Raw genomic sequence first — 20,351 nt, forward strand, 5'->3', positions numbered from 1 at the left:
GCCCAGGGCTGCCTGTCCCCGGCAGGGACTGCTCTCCTGGGGGGCCTCGGGTGGTGACTCCCCGGCTTCAGGTGCCCCCCCCCCGGGGTGTGCTGGGCTCTTCCGGTGTTCGGTGCTGCTGCGGAGCTGGCATCGGGGTTAAAATCGGTCTTGGGGTGGGGTGGAGGCCATGGGGGAAGTATTTCCAGGAAAGAGAGGAAAACCCTGTCCTGTTTCCAAAACGGGTGGGGTCCGCGCCCTGCCCCGCCTGCGTGTCCGTGGGAGGCCGTGTCTGGATGGGTGCGGGGTGCTACGGCTGGGTGGGTGCAGGGGCTGTGCCCAGGTGCGGGGTGCTGGATGGAGGCTGGGTCGTGGGAGGTTGGGAAGAGTGGGGGGTGCTGAGTCCCAAGGGAGGCCGTGTCCTGTGGGGTGGGGGCCACGTCCCGCGTGGGTGCGAGGTGCTGGGGGGGCTCTGGGTGCTGCTGGGCGCTGGAGGGGTGTGCGTGCCGGAGGGGTGCAAGTCCCGGGTGCGAGCAGGTGCCGATGGCTGCGGGGCCTGGGCGGGTGCCGGCGCTGGGTGGATCCGGGGCGGGTGCGGGCGGGGCGACGCCGGGTCCCGGACGGTGCCGGGCGGGTGTCGGTGCCGGGCGGGTGTCCGTCCCGGATGGGGCCGGGGCCGGGGCCGGGTGCGGCGGGGAGCACGTGGCGTGCGGGGGAGTGCCGGAGCGGTGGGCGTGGCCATCCGGGAGGCGTGGCGCGGCGCGGCGCGGGGGGGAGGGAGCGTTCCCCGCCCCACCCCTCCGCCGGGGCGAGCGGAGACCCCTCCCCGCCACGTGACAGCGGCGGCAGGGGCGAGGCGCCGGCGTCACGTGCCGCGGGCGGCGACCAGAGCGGCTTCAGGCGCGGCGGCCGGCGCCCCGCCCCCGCGCGCCCCTCCCCCGCGGCGGCGCCCGGCCCCGCCCCTGCGCGCGGCGCGGCTCCGGAAATGGTCGTGCTGCGCTGCGCTGCGGCTGCGTCGGGCCGCGCGCGCTGAAGGAGACTGAAGGTAACGGGCGGGGGCGGGGCGGGCGCGCGCCGCGGGGGGGCGGGTGGGGGTGGGGGAGGGGTACCGGTACCGGGCCGCGCGCCGCCGCCCGGGCCTCGCGCCGCCGGGCCCCGCCGCGCCGCCACCGCCGCCGCCACCACGTGGGCGCCGCCCCGTCGCCGCCGCCGCCGCCCCCTGCCCTGCCCTGTCCCGTCCCGTCCCGCTCCGCTCCGCTTCCCGCCGGGCCCGGCCCGGCCCCGCCGCCCCGGTGGTCCCGCGCGGCGCCGCTCCGCGCCCACGTGCCGGCCGGTGCGCCCCGCCGCCGCGCACGTGCTCCCGCCGCCGCGCCCGCCTAGGCCCGCCGCCGCACGTGGTGCGTGCCCGTCCGCCCCCGCCCCGCCGCGCCCGCCCGTGCCGCTGCCGGTGCCGGCGGGGCCGCGGGCCATGGCGGCGGCCGGCAGTGACACGTGTCCTTGGCAGAGGCCGCCGCCGCCGCGGGGGGGAGCGGGGCCGCCGGATGCCGCACCGGGCCCCGCGCCGCGCCCCGCCGCCTCGGCCCCCCCGCGGCCTCCCCCAACGTCCCCCTCCCGCCGCCAAGATGGTGCCGGCGCCTCGGGCCTGCCCGCCGCCCCGGGACGGAGCCGGCAGCGGCAGCCGGCCGGGCTGCCGCCTCGGCCTGGGGGCGAGGCCGGGCTCGGGCCTGGCGGGGCCGGCTGCTCCCGGGCCGGTGCCGCGGCCTGGCCTGGCTCGGCCCGGCCCGGCCCGGCCCCGCCGCCGGGGACAGACCCCCCCCCCCCCCCCCGCCTTGTCCTTCCCCCGGGCGCCCGGCGAGTCAGCCCCCGCCGCCGCGGAGCCCTGCCTTCCGCCCTCCAGTCCCCCCGCTCGGACGGGGCCTGGCTGCCCCGGCCTCGGGCAGGGACCCCCCCCCCGCCCCGGCTGCGGGCCCGGCGCAGGCCGCGGGCCCCGGCCTCTCCCGGCGCGGGGGAGGCAGCGGCCACGGCGGCTCCTGTTGCAAAACCCCCCGGCGGTTCCTCTTCCCCCGCCCCGGGACGGGACCTGCCTCGCCCCGGGCACCGCCGGGCCGGCCGGGGCGGGGAGGGGGGGCAGTGCGGGCCCCGGGGCGGGCTCCCCCCCGGCGGGGCCCGGGCTGATCTCTCTCTCCCCCCTCCCTCCTCTCTCCAAGTCAGTCGGATGAACGGTCTCTGCAGGCCCGCTCAGCCGGCCCAGGTTTTTCCCGCGGGGGGGTGAGTATCCTGCTCGCTCCCGGTTGTGCCGGCGGTGGGGGGCTGGGGAGGCCGGGTCTGCCCGCCCCGGGGCTGTCCCCGGGCATCCCCTCCCCCGTTTGACACCCCCCCCCCTTTTTTGGGGTGACTGGTGCCAAGGCCGACCGAAGGTGGCCCAGGCTGCCGCATCCCGGGGCTGGGCAGGGCAGGGCAGGCGTGCCGGGCGGTCGGTGCCCCGGTGAGTAGGGGCCGAGGGGAGCACGGGGGCGGGGGGGGTGCAGCCCAGCCCCTGCCACCTCCTGAAACCCCAGCAGGACCCATCTCCACTGGGCTTGCGACCGGGGGGACCCCCGTGATGGGGTGCCACCCACCCCCCCGCCGCATGCCAGGGTACAGCCCTGGGGGGGGTCGGGGCACCCCGTGGCCCGGGGGTGCTGGCGTGGCCTGGCGTTGGTGGGACAGGACGTGCCTGGCAGTGCCCGGCAGCGGGGCTGGGGGCCGGCGGGGCCGGCAGCACTGACGCGGCCGGGCGTCAGGTTACAGGAGGCACCGCGGCTGCTCCCTCGGGTGCCCCGGCTGGCAGCGGGCTCGCCGGGTGCCACGGGGTGCGGGGAACCCCCGGTAGGGTGCGGGTTGGGGGGCACCACCTCTCCTTCCTGCCCCGTCGGCCTTTGCACTGGGGTGGGGAGAGCGGCACCGGCTGCCAAGTCCCTCCCGGGACAGGCGGGAGGGTGCCCGGGCCGCCTGGGTGCCGGCGGTGGCGGGGGGCCGCGGGCTCCCCTGGGCAGGGCAGCGGGCAGGAGCGTCGGGGACGCGGGGGGACGCGGGAGCTGCTCCCTGCCCTCCCCGGTAGGCGTTTGTGGTGTACGCCGGGGACCCGGCGCCACCGGCAGGAACAGGTTTGGCCGGCCGGGGGAAGCGCTTAGTAGGTCAGCCGGGGTGGAGCTGGGCACGGCTGACGCTGGGGTGCTGCCGGCCCACCCAGCCCCCCGGAGTTGGTGGTGGCCTGGGTGCTGGCGACAGGTCACGGGCACCGGTGCCTGCTTGTGTGGGGCACCCGGCCGGGCTCTGCAGGGTCACCTCAGGGAGGGGTCAGTCCTGCCGGCGGGCACAGCTGGGTTTAGGGGCACGATGGGGTCTTCGCTCCGCAGGGCGCGGGGACCCGCCCGGGCTGGGCGGCCTGGTGGTGCTCACCCTTTCTCTGTGCCCCGGTGGGGCAGGAGGGGGTGGCTGGGGGTCTGCGCCCTGGTGTGATGCTGTCCGTGGGGCATGGCTGGTGTCAGGGGCTGGAGAGGCCCCATTTTTGGGGCTGACATGAACAAGAGACAGATGCCTGGGGTGCTGCCCATCTCCGGCTTACGCCCGCTGTCCCTGTCCCCGCAGATAGCGAGGGGATCCTTATGCACAACCCCATGAAATGAACAAAGCTCCACAGCCCACAGGAGGAGCCCCGACAGCCCCGCACCCTGCCCCGTCTCCCGGACTGCCGCAGGTAACCGGCCCCTTCAGGGTGGGGGGGACCCAGCTTTGCCTCCCCAGTTTGTGCCGGGGGCGGTGGTGCCATCTCCTTCCCTCCCTGCCTCCCTCCAGCCGACGTTCCCACCCGGTCAGACGGCACCTGTGGTTTTTAACCCGGCACCGACCTCACAAATGAATACGCCTTCTCAGCCGCGCCAGGTAAGGGCTCTGCCCTGGGTTGGAGGGGGTGATGGGGGGGATCCAGCAGCTTTCTGCCTCCTGGCCGAGTAGCCCCCACCGCTGCAGTGCCCAGGGGTGCGAGGAGCCCCGTGGTGCCCCCTCGGGGCTGGTGTGCGCCTGTGAGGGGGAGCGCACCCGCAATCCGGACCACAACCACTGCCTCGGGACCTCCTGGCCCTGGGGTGGGAGGGCAGACGCCTCCGGCCGAGGGTGCCCACCAAGTGATGACTGCTCTTCTCTCCTTCCTCCCCTGCCCCAAACCTTCCTCTCCTCCTCTCTCAGTTTCCAGCAGGGCCTCGGGCTATTCACCAGCAGGTACTAACCCGCTTCCCCCACCCCGCATGCTGAGCACCCTGCCCCGACACTGCACAGAAACACCCACCCTGGGCGTGAAGGGGCCAGGGAGCATGTGGGGACCCCAGAGCTGGGGGACGGGTTGGTCTGGGGAAAGTGGGGGACACCCACTTGACTTGGGGGGGTTTCCCTGCAGTGTCTCCCCAATTTCCTCCTTGCATGAAGCCTGCAGCATGTGGCTGTGCCTGTGCTAACCCTGGCCCAGGCTGCTGCTTCTGCCTGTGCCCTTCCTGATCCTCATCTTCCTCTTCCTCCCCACTTTGTGGGGGTCTCCCAGGGCCCTGCGGTGCCGTGCAAGGCTCTGGATCTCCATCAGCCCTCTTGTGTGGAGGAGCTGCTGGGGACAGATCTGGTGACGTCCTTGGCTATGCTGGCTGGGAGCCCCTCAAACCCTTCCCTACCCCTTGGGGGGTCCCTACAGGGGACCCCGGTGGATCTGGGATGTGGGCATCAGGCAAAGGGCTCCCCAGCCTCCTGTCCTCTCCTCTGCCAGCCACCCTGCGTCCAAGCCCTGTCCCAATGCGGGTAACTCCTGTCTCTCTCTTTCCCCTTTTCCCTCTGTATGCGTGCACTTGCTAACAGGGAGGATTCAGGTCTCTTCAGGTAACGCTTTCTCCTTGCCCCGGGGTGCGTGTGTGGACCCTTCCTTGCCCACTTGCTGCTGGGCTTGAGCTGCTGCTCCCGGGGATGCTCCTGCCCGGCAAAGAAGCCGGGTTGGGATGAACGGCATGGTTCCGGGGGAAATAGCCGGCTCCGCACACGCTGGCTGTCCGGCTCCGGCACGGCGGGACTACAGGTCCCAGCATTCAATGCGAGCGCCGGGAACCGGTGTGAAGCACGCCGGGACCCGCTGCCGCCGAGCTGCGTGCGGCCGTGGCCGGCTCCGGGCGCTGGAGCTGCCAGCCCCCGAAGGGCTGGGAGGGGGCCGTGCCGGGCATGAGCTGGGTCGAGTGGACCCAGGCGGCCCCGCAGGTGTGTGGGGACAGGATGGTGCCGGGGGGGGGGGACACGGACGGACACGGGACGGACTGCATCCCAGCGGGGGGGGTCTCCCCCTGTGTGCGTCGGTGCCGGGTGTGGGTGCTGGTGCCCCACCTGACGCCGTGCCTCATCTCTCCCCAAGCATTTCTACCAGAACAGGGCGCAGCCTCCCGCCAGTGCGTCCCGCGTGCAGAGTAACACGACGGCCCGGCCCGGCCCCCCTGCCCATGTGTATCCAGCCGCTTCCCAGGTGATGATGATACCCTCCCAGATATCCTACACACCTTCCCAAGGAGCCTATTACATTCCCGGACAGGTGAGGGCCGTGCCCCGGGCTCTGCGGGAGGGGGCTGGGGTGGGCACTGGTGGGCTGTGTTGCCCGGGGTTGAAGCCCAGGTCTGTTTTTGGAGGGCGGAAGGGGTCCCCTCTGAGCACCCACTGATTTGAGCGGGGTGTTGCCCGGCTCTGTAGAGAGGCAGCAGGCAGCGCTGGTCCCCCTCCGTGGCAGCCCCCCGAGGTGCCTGGTGCCCACTTTGCCTGCGTCCTGCTCCCTGCCCTGGCACCCGGCTGGTTCACAGGCAGGTTTGGGGTTACGTCAATGGTTTGGGGGTATGTCTGTGCCCTGCAGGGGAGGTAACTGAACCTTTCTCCTTCTCCCCTACTGCAGGGTCGCTCCACGTACGTCGTCCCAACCCAACAGTACCCGGTCCAGCCCGGCGCCCCTAGTTTTTACCCTGGAGCCAGCCCCACAGAGTTCGGGACTTACGGTACAGATGGGGGGGTTGCTCTTCTCCCTGGTGCTCTTCCATCCCCTGCACCCCCCTCTTTTTTTGCTCCCCTGCTTCAGGCCTCCCTGCAACCCCCTGTGCTCAGGAGCTGAGGACAGACCCCTCTGCCTTTGCCAGCTCGCTGGGGCCATGTCTGTGACTCCATTACAGGCTGTTTTGGGGGGCAGGGGGTGTTGCCCGTCTCCCAGCAGCGCTGACGGCTGCGCATCGTGTCCCACCGGTCCATCCACCCCCGCCCTTTTCCAAATCGGGGCCGTTTAATGTTTAACTCCCCTGGCGGAGGGCCGGGGCAGACTTTATCCCCTGCTTCCCCTCGCTGACCATCAAGGTGGTGAGCAGTTTTGTGCTTGCTGACTCCACCTCAGCTTCCCCCTCCCCAAGAAGCCAAGCCTGGGGTGCCGGGGCTGCTCCGTGCCGGGGCTGCTCCTGGCGCTGGGGAGTGGCGGTGTAAGCAGCCCTCCCTTCTTCCCCCCGCTCGCATGTGGCCACCCGGGCTGTGACTATATTTAGGCTTGGTCGGTCCCGGGAGGCCCGGCAGACACAGAAATGTGAGCCGAGGCCTCCAGCCCGGCCCCGGCACGGCAGCAAAGCATAACCGGGGCAGAGATGGGCTTCTCCTGAGCCAGGTACGTGCCCGTCCTCCCTCCCTCTTGTCCTGGGGCCCAGCCGGCCCCTCGGAGGAGGGAGGTGCCCCCCGGCAGCGGCCGGCTCCCGTGCTCGGGCCAGGGCACAGCCGCTCCTTTGTGCCTGGCGCTGGGACATCCCCTGGGTGTCTCTGCGGGGTCCCGGGATGGGTTTGCCCTCCGCCTCTGCTTTGGGGCTGCGGCTGTTCCCAGGGGAGCTGGCAGCAGCGTGCCCCTTGCCCACAAGACTGGATGGGTGGCCTGGCATGGCGTGCCCCTCGACGGGCGAGACGGGCCGGCCCTCCTGGTCCCCAGGGCTGGGCAGCTCCGGGTCTGTCTGTCTCCCTCCCTCCCTCCCTCCCCCTGCACCTGGCCCATCCCAGGGTGTGAGGCCTGTCCGGTGCCCCTGCGTCCCCCCGGGCAGAGGGAGGGGTCCCTGGCTCAGGGACGGGGCAGTCCCCAGAGCACCTTGGGCGAGTTCCAGGCTCAGCGCAGCGGGGAAGGCACTGGAGCCGGAGGGGGCCAGAGCCCAGCTGTGCCTGTTCGCCCCCATCCCCGTGGCACTGCTCTGGGGGTGATGTTCCCGGATGCCCTGGGAGGAGCGGAGCACCTCTTGGGGGCTGTGCCAGCCCTGGATGGGGTCCAGCTCTGCCTCCGGCCCCCAGCACGGCTCCGTCCTCTGGGCTGGGCTCGGCAGGGGCTTGGGCTATGCGGGGAGACCGAGCCCCTCGGCCTGGGTGTGAATGGAGGGTGCGGACGGGGCTGCCTGGTGCCGCCCTCGGGCTGGTGCTGGCCCCGGGGAGATAAGGGCGCCGGCAGGAAGGCAGCCGTCCGCGGAGCCGGGACGTGTGTACCCAGCATGGCCGAGCGTCCCGGCAGGGCCGTCGGTAGCGTGGAGCCGGTGGGCACGGCGGGCGCCCGCGGGGCCCGGCTGGGCGTGGGGACGATGCTGGGACGCTGTGCTTCACAGGGAAGGAATTCGGTCAGGCCTGTCAGGCGGGTTGGGACGATCTAGGCCGGATGTGATGGGGGTTTGCTGCAGAGCGGCACGGGCTCCCCAGGCTCCTGACAGACCCCTGTGTTGGGGGGATCGGGGGTTCCCCAGGACGGGCTTGAAGGATCTGGGTTGGCCGGTCTGACGCTCTCTCCTCTCCTGCAGCGGGTGCTTATTACCCGGCACAGGGGGTACAGCAGTTCCCGGCAGGGGTCCCCACCGCTCAGGTCATTGTGAGCCAGCAGCCGCCGATCCCCCCAAAACGAGAGCGCAAGACGGTAAGGAGCTATCTGCTTCCAGGCACGGGGGGCCTTGCGTGCAGGAGGGGACCGTGCCAGCCCCTGGCGCCCACGGTGTGCGGGATGGGATGTGGTGCAGCATGCCGGGGAAGGGGGGCGGCGTGGGACCGTGCCCCTCCCCCCCCCAGGCTAGGGGGCTCAGCGAGGGGACCGGGGTGCGCGGTGGTGCCGGCGACCTTGGCCGTCCCGGCGGGCAGCGTTGTGCTGAGTCATGGCTCCTGGGGGGGCGGGGGTGCCGCGGCTGCCAACTGCTGTCTGCTCCCGGAGATGCCGGCGCTTGGAGGCCTCGCGTGGGGCCTATTTATAGTGGGGAGCCGGGCGGCTGCCGGCATGGCCCTGTGCTGGGGGGCAGGGGGTGCTGCCAGGCCGGGAAGGGGGGATGCTGGCATTTCCTCGGCAGAGGGGCCTCAGTGCCCCTCGGGCTTTGCTCTTGCTGCCCTGGGAGCAGGTCATGTTTGGGGGTGGGGAGAATAAGACCCCTGGCTGCACTGTGCCCCGCGCCAGAGTCCTGGACCCACGTGTGTCCCCCCACTTGCCCCCCAGTGGGGTGCCCTGTGGCTCCTGCCGCACCCACGGCAGGCACAGGGCCAGTGAGGCTGTGGGCATATGGGCTGTGCCTGGGGTGGCACGGAGCTCCCTGTGACTTTTGCATGCTGAGGCTGGTCCCCTGTGCTGTCCCCCAGGCAGGGGGAGTCCCTGCAGCCCCTATGCCTTGGCATCCCCTGACTCCTGGAGATGGGCACCAGCCTGGGGACATGGCGCTGGCTCCGGCTGCCTGGCACGATGGCTTGAAAGGCTCGTCCTGCCCCACGCTGTCCCTGCCTGCCGGGCATTGGGACAGGCTGGTGTCTGTGGGGCACTGTCACCTGTGGGGAGGGGAGGTGGCACTCGTCCGTCCCCAAGCTGTGCGTGGCCAGGGCAGGCACAGTGCTGAATGAGCCTCTCGCCTCTCCCCTCGGAGGAGGGGGTGTCCTGGGGGTGTCGGGCCCAGGGGAAGGCGGTGGCCCGTGTGCTGTGTCCCCCACCCTGCTGACAGCTTCCCCCTCTCTGCCCTGACCCGTGGACAGATCCGGATACGAGACCCCAACCAAGGTGGCAAAGACATCACTGAAGAAATTATGTCCGGAGGAAGGACCTCATCCACCCCCACCCCTCCACAGGTAAGGGGACCCCTTGACTCCCTGACTGGGGCAGTGGGATGTGCATGGGGCCCTGCCGAACTCCCTCTTTGCCCCCCCCCCCCAGGCTGGAAGCGGTTTGGAGCCCCAGGCCAACGGAGAGACCCCCCATGTAGCAGTTATTGTCCGGCCAGGTAAGTGCCCGCACCGGGGTGTGCTAGCCAGCACAGCTGCTGCCAGGCTCCTTGTTGTTGGCACCATGGGGTGTGAGATGCCAGCCCCACCATTCCTCAGTTCACTTGGGGCTTGTGGGGTCAGACGTGTTCCCTACATACCTGGGGACTGGTGTCCCCGTGTTGGGTCCGGGAGAGTTTATGGGGGATGTCTGCTCACCCCAGCTGTCCCCTGGGCACTGGAGGACCCCCGTTGTCCCCATCACCCTTTTGTGATGTGGGTTGGCACATCTGTCCCTACCCCTCCTGCAGATGGAGGGATCTCGGGGTGATGCGGGGTGAGCAGGAGATCGGAGAGCCCCCCACTAACATCACCCACCTTGCAGATGACCGCCCGAAGCCCGCGCTGGTGGTGAGCAAGCCCGTCTCCCTGGAGCCCAGCAAGTCAGCATCCCCGTCGCCTCCCCCTCCCCTCATCCCCGAGGTGGAGCCCGTGGTGCTCTCGGCTGTGACGCTGGTGCCAATGGAGCCCCCCGTGGACGCGGACACTAAAGCGGAGCTGGGCGAGGCGCCGCCCGACCCCCACAAGACGTTTAGCGCCATCACTACAGTGCCAGGGCCTGTGGAGCTGCCCCTCGTGCCCACGCCCGACATGGACACCGTGGCCGTGGAGGAGGAGGAGGAGGAGGTCGCCGTTCCCCTCCCGGAGCCCGCCCCGCAGGCGCCTGTGCCCCCCGAGGCCCCGCCGGTGCCCGTTGTCCCCCCGATGCCAGCCGTGCCCCCGGTGCCGGCCGCGCCGTCGCCGCCGCCTGTTGTACCGCAGGCTCCCGAAGCGCCTGCCAAAGCCGCCTCCCCCAGCCCCCCGCCACCCCGGGAAGAGCCCTACCCCGAGCCCGCCGCTGAGGCCAACGGGGTCTTAGAGGAGGCCCCTGAGCCGGTCCCCGAGGCGCCCGTGTGCCAGCCGGTGCCGGTGCCCACACCAGTGCCCACGCCCACCCTGGACTCCCCCATCGCCCAGCCCGAAGAGCTGCCCCTGCCCAACGGGGTGGAGGGCACTGGCAAAGCGGAGCCGAGCGAGGAGCAGCCCGAGTCGGATGTCAGCCCCATCTCGGAACCCAAGGAGCCGGCTCAGCCCGGCACCCCTGCCTCCCCCCCGGCGGAGGAGGAGGAGGAGGAGAGCGAAGGCCCTGGTGAGGCCCAGGAGCGGAGCTCGAGCCCGGTCCCTGCCCCTTCGCAGACGTCGGAGGCGACCACACAAGGTTGGGGATGCTGGGCTGGGGCGCGTGGGGCCGCAGGGTGCCCCAGGATGGGTGATGGGGGGGGGCGGGGGGGGCGTCACCCAGGTGCGGTGCTAGGCATGGGGTACAGGGAGGGTATCTGAGAGGGGGACGGGGTTACGTGACCCGGGACGCGTGGGTATGGTGTGCTGAGGGGGACACAAGGTGCCTGTGGATGGCGAGATGGGGGGAGATGTCTGGGGAATGCATCCATATGCAGGAGTATGGGGTGGGTATAGAGGGGTGTACGTCTGGGGTGCCCTGGATCATGGGGTGCCATGAGGGAAGCGTGTTTTATGTGATGCCTTATGCAGGGGTGTAGGGCGGCTACATTGGGGTTGTACCTGAGGGCTGTCCCCAGCCGTCTGGGGGCACGGGGAGGTTCAGCAAGTGGAGGGGTGGCAGGGGAGATGTGGAGCTGTAGCTGTGTGGGGCACCCTGCGTAGGGGTATGCAAGTGCATATGGGTGCCTGGGGAAAGTGGGGTGCCCTGAGGATATGCTGGGGTGAAGATATGGGTTTTGTTTTGGTTTTGTGTGTGGTGGGTTTTTGTTTTGGTTTGGGTTTTTTTTTTTTTTTTAAGCACCCCGCACAGGAGCGTGGGGGTTACATAGGAGTACTGGGGGAGGATGAAGGAGAAGGGTACACAGGACATGTTCATTCAGAGCACCCTGTGCAGGGATACGGGGGGCTATAGGAGGGTGACCTGGGGGCAGATGTGCTTCTGGGGAACACCTCCGTATGGGGTGGTGTATAGGGGTGCCAGGGAGGGGAGAGTATATGGGGGCAGAGGTGTGTACAGGGGTGTCCCCGTAAGGGCTGCACGGCAGAGGGCTGTGGGCGTCTGCAGGGATCCCCTGAGGAGGATGGGGAGCGCTGCGCTAGGGAAGAGGTGTGGATGGGGTGCTTCGGAGAGGCAAAGGGTAAATCGGGGTGCAGCGGCTGCATGGGGAAGAGGTGTGAGGTGCGTCTGTACAGGGTGTTTTCTGGGGTGCTCACTTAGGGAGCGGCATGCCTTGGGGGGCTGTGTGTAGGATCTGCAGGGCTGCAGAAGCCCAGGTGGGTACACGGTGTGTTTGGGGACAGGGGCTGTGCTGGGGTGGCAGCACTACGTCCCCGTGGCTCCCCATGGCCCCATCCTGAAGCTTGCCTGGTGTTACTGGGGCCTCGCTGGTGACCCCGGAGCTGGTGTCAGGGTACGTGGGGAACTGGGAGGGTTCCTGTCCTTCACCTCCCTGCCTCTCCTCGCAGTCGCCGTGTCGGTGCCAAAGAAGAAGCGAAGGATGAAGGAGCTGAACAAGAAGGAGGCAGTAGGCGATTTGCTGGATGCCTTTAAAGAGGTGAGTGTCCCAGGGGTGTCTGGGGGTCACCCCGTGTCCTGTCTCCTCCTGTGATGAACTCTGCTTTGTGCCATCGTGTCTGGGCCACTGATGCTCTGTGATGGTAATGAGGATCTGAGGGGGGGCGAACGCCTGGGTGCAGGGTGGAGGGTGCAGGACCAGGCTCATGGGGTGACCACTGTCCCTGTCCCTCCTGATGCAGTCTCAGATCAGCGACAGTGCCTCGGAGGCGGAGAACAAGCCCCCCGCATCCGCCCCTGCCCGCGAAGCAGAGGACGCAGCCCCTGCCCGACCACAGGAAGAGTCGGAGGAGACGTGGGAGGAGAAGGAGGACAAGCTGGCCCCGGAGAAGGGCAAGGCTGCTGACCAGAAGTACCGCTACAAGGAAGGTGAGCAAGTGCCTTGGCTCAGGCCTCCACTTGGAGCCACCACCTCTGGACCCAGCAGTGGGGAGGGTGGGGGTGGCATGGTCTAGCTGTCCTAAACCTCACGCTCTTCTCCCATCTTGTCCCGAAGCCTGGCACAGGGTAGGAGACAGAGGCCCCATCGCGAGGGTCCTGGCAGCAGGCAGGGAGCTGGTGGCATCAGGCTTTCTGTCTAAGCGAGCAGCATCCTGCTTATGGCGTACCAGGCCGGGGCAGCTCTGTAGTTGTCTACGTGCCGCCTTGCTGGTCCCTGGGTGGGCCTGGACCTGCTGCAGCTCGGGATGGAGGATACGGGACAGGCCACATCAGGGTCTCCCTCTCGCCCCCCACTGCAGAGCAATGGAAGCCGCTGAACCCCGAGGAAAAGAAGCGATATGACCGGGAGTTCCTGCTGGGCTTCCAGTTCATCTTCGTCAGCATGCAGAAACCCGAGGGGCTGCCCCAGATCACGGATGTGGTGCTGGACAAGGTCGGTGCGGCCCTGGAAATTGGGGGAGCATGGGTGGTGCCCAGGTGGGGGTGTGGCTCCTCTTTGTGCCTTGTCAAGGCAGGGCAGGGACTTCCCTGCCGTGCTCGGGGTCCTGTTGCAGCATCTGCAACGAGCCTTGAGCCTGGGGTCAGTGTGTGTGGGCACCTCTGGGGCCTTCTTTCCAGTTCTTTGTCCCGGCGCTGAGGCTGGGGGATGGATCCGTCCCGCTCCTCTGCCCCCGGGCATCCTCAGCCCTGTGTACCTTCGCAGGCCAACAAGACCCCACTGCGGGCGCTCGACCCCATCCGCCTCAGTGGCATGAACTGCAGCCCTGACTTCACACCCTCGTTCGCCAACCTCGGCCGGCCCGTCATGGGCAACCGGGGCCTGGTGAGTATTTGCTTGCTTCACCCACGCTGTCCCCCTCCGCCTTTCCGTGATGATCAAGCCTTCGAGCCGCTGTGTCTGGGCCACTGATGTCCGTGATGGAGCTGAGGATCTGAGCAGGCGGATGGGGACACCCCAGGAGCCAGTTTGGCTGGTCCCAGAGCAAAGAGCTGAGTTTCTTCTCCCCGTGTCAGCCCTCAGGGTTGGGTCCCCGCCGCTCCCAGCAGAGCCAGAGGAAGGAGCCCCGCAAAATCATTGCCACTGTGTCCCTCAATGAGGATGTCAAGCTGAACAAGGCCGAGAAGGCCTGGAAACCTAGCAGCAAGCGTGCCTCCGAGGAGGAGGATCCTGAGAACATCAAGACGCAGGTGGGAGCTGGGGCAGGCGGGCTGTGGGAGGGCAGGGAGGGACGTGCCCGGCTCTCGCTGACCCTGCTGTCCTCGCAGGAACTGCTCCGCCGTGTCCGCAGCATCCTCAACAAGCTGACGCCCCAGATGTTCCAGCAGCTGATGAAGCAGGTGATGGAGTTGTCCATCGACACGGAGGAGCGGCTCAAGGGTGTCATCGACCTCGTCTTCGAGAAGGCCATCTCGGAGCCAAACTTCTCTGTTGCCTATGCTAACATGTGCCGTTGCCTTATGGGGGTGAGCAGGAGCTGGGGGGTCTCCTGCCAAGCTGGCAGGGGTTTGTTTGGGGGCCTCGGCTGAGCTCAGCAGGGTGCAGGTCCTTCTGTGCAGGGTGGGGAAACTGGGGCATGTGGATGGAGGACCAAGTCCAGAGTCTTAGCAGGGCATCATGAGGGTGTAGGGTGGCTTTTCCCTGGTTTGAGCAGTGCCTGGGCCTTAGCTGGCCAGCTTTTGGGGGAGACATGACTCATGCTCCTTGCCTGGGTTGTACCTTTCCCTTCAGCTCAAAGTGCCCACAACAGACAAGCCCACGGTGACTGTGAACTTCCGCAAGCTGCTGCTCAACCGCTGCCAGAAGGAGTTTGAGAAGGACAAGGACGATGATGAAATCTTTGAGAAGCGGCAGAAGGAGATGGACGATGCCAGTGCTGTGAGTTGGGGTGGGAGGCTGCGGCCGAGGGCTGGCGTGGGCATCCTCAGGGCGGCTCTGGGCTCTGAGCTGCCCTGCTGTGCCCTCCCTGCAGCCCGAGGAGAAGGCACGCATGAAGGACGAGCTGGAGGAGGCGCGGGACAAGGCCCGCCGGCGATCCCTGGGCAACATCAAGTTCATCGGAGAGCTCTTCAAACTGAAGATGTTGACGGAGGCCATCATGCACGACTGTGTGGTGAAGCTGCTCAAAAACCACGATGAGGAGTCTCTTGAGTGCCTTTGCCGCCTGCTTACCACCATTGGCAAGGACTTGGACTTTGAGAAGGCCAAGGTACCCCTTGCCTTGCCCTGCCTTGCCTTGTCCTGCCCTGCCCTTGCCTTTGGGAGGAATGTGACCGTGACTCTGTCCCTCTATAGCCCAGGATGGACCAGTACTTCAATCAGATGGAGAAGATCATAAAAGAGAAGAAGACATCATCCCGAATCCGTTTCATGCTGCAGGATGTGATTGACCTCAGACAGGTAAAGTGCATGGCCTGCTATTGCCCAGGGACTGTCCTCTGTCCCCTGCTTGGTCCCATGGAGCTGCTGGCCTGTGTCCTCTGAGTGCCAGTAGTCCATGCATCCCCGGGAGGGGAGAGGTGGGTGTGTAACCTGTGGCCAGCCCCAGAGACACCATGCTAGCCCCCAGGCCTTGGTTAGCATGGTAGTGGTAGTGGGCACACAGTAACCGGCGGCTGTTTAATGCAGGGGGGCTCCAGAAACTGAGCCCTTTTGTGCCAAAAGCTGCCACAGCACATGGGGAGCTGTGATGGCCAAGGTGGGAGACAGGCCTGAGGCTTTGAGGTTGGAATGGCTGGGAAGGGGGAATGTGTCTGCCTCCGTCCTCCAGCCAGCTCAGCGCCCTCTTCCCTCCTTACCTGCCCTCTGCAGAATAGCTGGGTGCCGCGGCGAGGAGACCAGGGCCCCAAAACCATTGACCAGATCCACAAGGAAGCAGAGATGGAGGAGCATCGGGAACACATCAAAGTGCAGCAGCTCATGTCGAAGGACAAGAGGAGAGGACCCCCCGGGCCATCCTCCAGCAGTGAGTGCCCAGGCTTGGGGGCACCTGAGGCTGCCAGGGGTGGGTTGCTCCCGCTGGGCACTGCTTGAGGCTGGGCTGCACCTTATGTCTGTCCCCCTTGTGCCCAGGTGGGCGCGGGAGCCTGGTCGCAGACGATGGCTGGAACACGGTGCCCATCAGCAAGGGCAACCGGCCCATCGACACCAGCCGGCTAACAAAGATCACCAAGGTGAGGCTGGGGGTGCAGTGTGGGCAGCTGAGCTGGCTGCCTGGCCCAGATCCTGCCTTGGTATGGGGTTCAGAGCTGACTCTGTCTCTCCACCTGCAGCCTGGATCCATTGACTCCAACAACCAGCTCTTTGCGCCAGGCGGGCGGCTGAGCTGGGGCAAAGGCAGCAGCGGAGGGTCTGGCGCGAAGCCTGCAGATTCAGGTAGGCAGCGTGGGGCTGGTTGGGTGCTGTTGGACGGGGCAGGAGGGAGGGATCCTTCCTCCGGCAGTTCCTGTACTGGGGAGGTGCCGAACTCTGAGACTTCCCTCTTTTCACACCCAGCATCTGATTCAGGGCGACCAGCCACGAGCACCTTGAACCGCTTCTCAGCGCTCCAGCAGTCGACGCCTGCCGAGAGCCTGGAGTCCCGCCGCGTGGTGCAGAGGTGAGGGGCCAGCCCTGCCTTGGCGTGTGGGCGTGCTGGTCTGCAGCCCAGGAGGAACCCCCCGAATCGGGCAGTGGTTGGTCAGTATGTAGGCAAACGTATGGCATCTGGGCTGGAATAATCCCCTGTAGCAGGATGGGGCCTTGGCGGGGCTTGGAGTCAGTGGCGCGTCCTTGCGGCAAAGAAGGCTGACCCCACCCTGGGCTTTCTCCCCACTGTTTGGTACTTGGGGGACCACACCTGGGTGCTGGGTCCGGTCTGGGGGTCCTGGGACCAGATGGACATGGATGGGCTGGAGGGAGTCCCGTGGAGGCTGGAGCACGAGGTCTCCAAGGAGAGTTGGAGCTGGGTTTGTTCAGGAGAGGAGGTAAACAAAGGGGGATCTCACCACAGTCTGCAGCAGGGCGAAGGTGTGGGCAGGATGGGGCCAGGCTCTGCTCAGCCATGCCAAGGGACAGAGCGAAAGGCAAAGGGCATGAGTTGGAACAGGGGAGAAACAGGGAAAAGTGTTTTCCCCTGAGGGTGGTCGAGTGCTAGAAGAGGCCCTGGAAGGGGCTGGGATTGGAGTGGGACAGCCTTGCCTCGCAGAGCTTTGCAGTCTGGAGTCGGGGAGGGTGGCGATGGGCTCTTCACGCTGTGTCCATCCTCCTCTCACACAGGAGCAGCTCCAGCCGCGACAGGTCAGAGAAGGCTGGGGACAGAGGGGACCGGGAGTCACGTTCGGAGAAGGGCAGCGACCGCCAAGAGCGTCCCGACCGGGGGGAGCGGGCAGACAGGAACAGGTCTGCCCTCACCAAGAGGAGCTTCAGCAAAGAGACAGAGGACAGGAGCCGAGAACGGGAGAAGCAGGGCGGCCCCGAGGCCGTGCGCAAGGCTGCTAGCATGACGGAGGAATGGGACAGGAGCCGAGAGACCAGTGAGCTGGGGAGGAGCGGTGTCCTGGGGGTCTGGCTGCGGCCTGGGGCTCTGCCTGCCCCAGGTGGTGCCTGATCCTTGCTCTCTCCTTGCAGTTAAGCAAGAGACAGCACCTCCTGCAGCGTCCCCCAAGCCCGCACTGTCGGAAGAGGAGCTGGAGAAGAAATCCAAGGCGATCATAGAGGAATACCTGCACATCAATGACATGAAGGTGAGAGGAGGGGGTGGCCAGGCACAGCGCCATATGGCTCCCTGGGCGGTAGCGCTGTTGGGCAGGGTGCAGGCAGTGCCTGGATGAGGAAGAAGGGAGCTGGGGCTGGCCATGGGGCAGTACTGACCCCCCTTTTCCCTGCAGGAGGCCCTGCAGTGCGTGCAGGAGCTGGGCAGCCCCTCCTCGCTCTACATCTTCGTGCAGAACGGCATCGAGTCCACGCTGGAGAGGAGCACCATCTCCCGTGAGCACATGGGAGTCCTGCTGTGCCAGCTGGTGAAGGCGGGCACGCTCTCCAAGGAGCAGTACTACAAAGGGTGAGGGGCCGTGGCAGTCTGACCCTGAGCTGGTATTTGCCTGGCTTTGGATTCGGCCCTGCCTTGAGCAGGGCTCATCACCGAGACCTCCTGAGGTCCCTCCCAGCCGAGGGCACGGGGGCTGCTGCATCCCAACGGCCCCCCTCTGCCCTGCAGGCTGCGAGAGATCCTGGAGATCGCAGAAGACATGGAGATCGATATCCCGCACATCTGGCTGTACCTGGCCGAGCTCATCACCCCCATCCTGCAAGAGGAAGGCATCCCCATGGAGGAGCTGTTCAGGTGAGGGCCGTGCCCCTCTGCAGTGCTGCCATGGGGTCCGGGGGTGTGGGGGCTCCTGGGGGCAGGTAGCTCAACCAGGTCTCTTGTGCCCCGCAGGGAGATAACGAAGCCCCTGGTGCCGATTGGGAAGGCCACCACGCTGCTGGTCGAGGTGCTGGGCTTGTTGTGCAAGGGCATGGTAAGTGCATGGGGCTTGCGTAGCTGCCGGCCGCTGCCTTGGGGACTGGCAGCCTGCTTAGGGGGGCAGTTGGCATGGAGGGATTGAACCCCTCTGCACCAGGCCACGGGGGTGGCATGGCCAAGCCGCAGTATCCCCCTGCCTGGAGATGGAGGGCATGGGGTGCTGATGCCGATTGTCTGTCTGTCCTGCAGAGCCAGAAGACTGCAGGCAAGCTGTGGCGGGACGGGGGCCTGAGCTGGAAGGAATTCCTGCCTGAGGACCAGGATGTCAACAAATTTGTCACAGAGCAGGTGGGAGCTCAGTGGCAGCGAGGGGCAGAGACAGGCCGTGGGGGGACCCTGGGGGATCCTGCTTCTGGGAGCATGGTGTTCCCTCGTACTGCCTTTAACAGCTTGTCTGTCTGCTCCCCCAGAAATTGGAGTACACAATGGGGGACAGCTCGGACACGCCGAGCCGCAAGGAGCTGACCTCGGAGGAGCTGTGCAAGCAAATGGACAAACTGCTGAAGGAGAACCCGAACAACCAAAGAATATACGACTGGATCGAGGTGAGGGTGTGGGCGCAGCGCCCGTGGGTTCCGGGGGCTCCCTCCTGGCTCCCTCCCCACCTCACAGCTCCGTTACCCTCCCTCCTCCAGGCCAACCTGAGCGAGCAGCAGGTCTCGTCCAACACGTTTATCAGGGCCCTGATGACGTCTGTGTGCCACTCAGCCATTGTCTGTGAGTACCAGGGTGAGGCAGGGGAGGAGGGGTGTCCCCTCCCCATGCCGCCCCCCTCTCACGCCCCGTCTCCCGCAGTCGAGAACCCCTACCGCGTGGACGCCCTGGTCATCCGCAACCAAGCCAAGCTGCTGCAGAAGTACCTACGGGACGAGCAGAAGGAGCTCCAGGCACTCTATGCCCTGCAAGCCTTGGTGGTGAAGTTGGACCAGCCTCCCAGTGAGTGTCGCGGGACGGTGGGCTGAGGAGGGGGGTGGCAGGCATGTTCCCACCCCAGCAGGGTGGCTGGTGGCTGGGGAATGGCAGGGGTCCCCCTTTGTCCCCCCCCAGACCTGCTGCGGATGTTCTTTGACGCCCTCTACGACGAGGATGTCATCAAGGAGGAGGCTTTCTACAAGTGGGAGTCCAGCAAGGACCCGGCCGAGCAGCAGGGCAAAGGGGTGGCTCTCAAATCGGTGACAGCCTTTTTCACCTGGCTCCGGGAAGCCGAGGATGAGTCGGACAACAACTGAGCAGCTGTGAGGAGGAGGAGGAGGAAGGGGGGAGAGAGAGAGTGAGGCACCCCGGGGAGCGACTCCATCCCCTCCCACCCCCAGCCCCCCTGGACTTGCTGACGCTGGGGCCGAGGGACCTGCTGTGCCCCCCGCAGCCCCCCTCTCTCTTTTCAGTTCTCCTCCTCTCCCTTCTCCCCCCGTCCCGGTTCTGTTTGCGAGGCCTGTACTAGTTTGTCACAATGATAATAAACAGATGCTGACGGAGGCGGCTGTCACAGTGGGTCCCCTCGGGGCCCCTCCTCTCCCCCCTCCCAGCGCAGGCACAGCGGGCCTCTGGGAGCAGGGCAGAGCACCCCTGGACTCATGTCATGGGGAAGGGGGACAGGATGGGGACACATCTCTCCCCTCCTCTCCCCCCTCCTCTTCCTCCTCCCCACTTCGTACTGAAATATAGAGAGATTATATATATATAAACTGAATTAAATTTGGTTTGGGGACAGGAGCGTGATTTCTCCCCCTCCCCTGTCCTCTCTCTATTCCTCCATCACTGCCTGGACCCCCCTGCCTATGGTTTTTTATTTTAAATATAAATCATTCCCCCCCCCCAGCTCCTGCTCTGACACCTGGGGAGGGTGCCGGGGAGGAGGGGGGGTGACCCCTTCTCTCTGGGCCAGGCTGAGTGCCCTCCTCCCCACCCAAAGCCCCCATCCTCCTCCCAAATGTTTAAGGCCACAATTGGGCAACCGACGGGGCGGCCCCCCATCCGCGTCCCCTGTATTTATAGAGCGCCGGATGTGACGAGCCGCACGTGTAATTATTAAAACAAGGATTCAATTACTGGTCACGTGAATTTGTAAATAATTTTTCTTTTGCTTTTTTTTTTTTCTTTATGGAGTATTTAATTGAAGATTTAAAGGCATCTTTTCACCTTAAAACTGGAAATAAAAGAACATTGCTAAATAATGCCCCGTGTGCCGCTGTTGCCGCCCCCCGTCCCATGTCCCTTGCGCCTGGGCTGGCGTGGGGGTGCCAGCCTAGGGGCCAGCCTCCCCCGGCACCCCAAGGCAGACGGTAGGTACCCACCACCCCGGGGCCGGGAGGGTGGCAAGGGGGTCGGATCTGCCTGGAGCTCTGCCTGGCACAGGGTGTCCCGCGGTGGAGCGGGCAGCCCTGCCAGCACCCTGGCTGCGGAGCAGAGCCCCAGTGTCCCCAAGCGTTCCTCTTCCTGCGGGCACAGAAGTGGCAGGACCTGTGTGGTCTGCTTGGGCTCTGTCTCGGGGCAGGAGCTGGGAGAGATGAGCTGGG

General features: G+C 66.9%; 1 protein-coding gene and 2 non-coding genes across 9 annotated transcripts; all 3 read left to right on the forward strand.

The window, feature by feature from the left end:
- Positions 1-889: 889 nt before the first annotated feature.
- On the forward strand, positions 890-20,009 carry EIF4G1 (eukaryotic translation initiation factor 4 gamma 1). 7 transcript variants are annotated; one of them, XM_072868858.1, is made up of 33 exons: positions 919-1,024; positions 2,187-2,247; positions 3,610-3,718; positions 3,817-3,903; positions 5,402-5,575; positions 5,927-6,026; positions 7,830-7,942; positions 9,031-9,123; positions 9,209-9,275; positions 9,641-10,513; positions 11,782-11,870; positions 12,073-12,259; positions 12,631-12,764; positions 13,017-13,154; positions 13,346-13,519; positions 13,598-13,795; positions 14,061-14,207; positions 14,302-14,538; positions 14,625-14,729; positions 15,141-15,294; positions 15,402-15,502; positions 15,602-15,704; positions 15,825-15,927; positions 16,587-16,843; positions 16,938-17,053; positions 17,198-17,370; positions 17,527-17,652; positions 17,749-17,830; positions 18,025-18,123; positions 18,246-18,380; positions 18,471-18,552; positions 18,631-18,771; positions 18,883-20,009. In XM_072868858.1, the coding sequence occupies exons 3-33, from the start codon at positions 3,644-3,646 to the stop codon at positions 19,062-19,064; spliced, it is 4,845 nt and encodes a 1,614-aa protein (XP_072724959.1). In that variant the 5' UTR covers positions 919-1,024; positions 2,187-2,247; positions 3,610-3,643; the 3' UTR covers positions 19,065-20,009. The 7 variants fall into 7 exon arrangements, with proteins under 7 accessions (XP_072724961.1, XP_072724959.1, XP_072724962.1 ...); XM_072868861.1 differs by having other exon boundaries at positions 15,837-15,927; XM_072868862.1 differs by having other exon boundaries at positions 13,035-13,154.
- Positions 11,916-11,992, forward strand: LOC140655054 (small nucleolar RNA SNORD66). The gene has a single exon (XR_012043629.1). It is a non-coding gene; the product is annotated as a small nucleolar RNA SNORD66 (small nucleolar RNA).
- LOC140655055 (small nucleolar RNA SNORD66) lies at positions 13,196-13,271 on the forward strand. The gene has a single exon (XR_012043630.1). It is a non-coding gene; the product is annotated as a small nucleolar RNA SNORD66 (small nucleolar RNA).
- Positions 20,010-20,351: the final 342 nt, after the last annotated feature.

The sequence above is a fragment of the Ciconia boyciana genome, chromosome 7 (assembly GCF_034638445.1).
Source record: "Ciconia boyciana chromosome 7, ASM3463844v1, whole genome shotgun sequence".
Lineage (NCBI taxonomy): Eukaryota > Metazoa > Chordata > Aves > Ciconiiformes > Ciconiidae > Ciconia > Ciconia boyciana.

Excerpts from the sequence above, each read along its gene's own strand:
- EIF4G1 (XM_072868860.1), top strand. The coding sequence starts at position 3,644 with ATGAACAAAGCTCCACAGCCCACAGGAGGAGCCCCGACAGCCCCGCAC. Across the intron at positions 14,730-15,140 it reads ATGTGATTGACCTCAGACAG|AATAGCTGGGTGCCGCGGCG; the intron begins GTAAAGTGCATG and ends TGCCCTCTGCAG. Across the intron at positions 15,928-16,586 it reads TCCCGCCGCGTGGTGCAGAG|GAGCAGCTCCAGCCGCGACA; the intron begins GTGAGGGGCCAG and ends CCTCTCACACAG.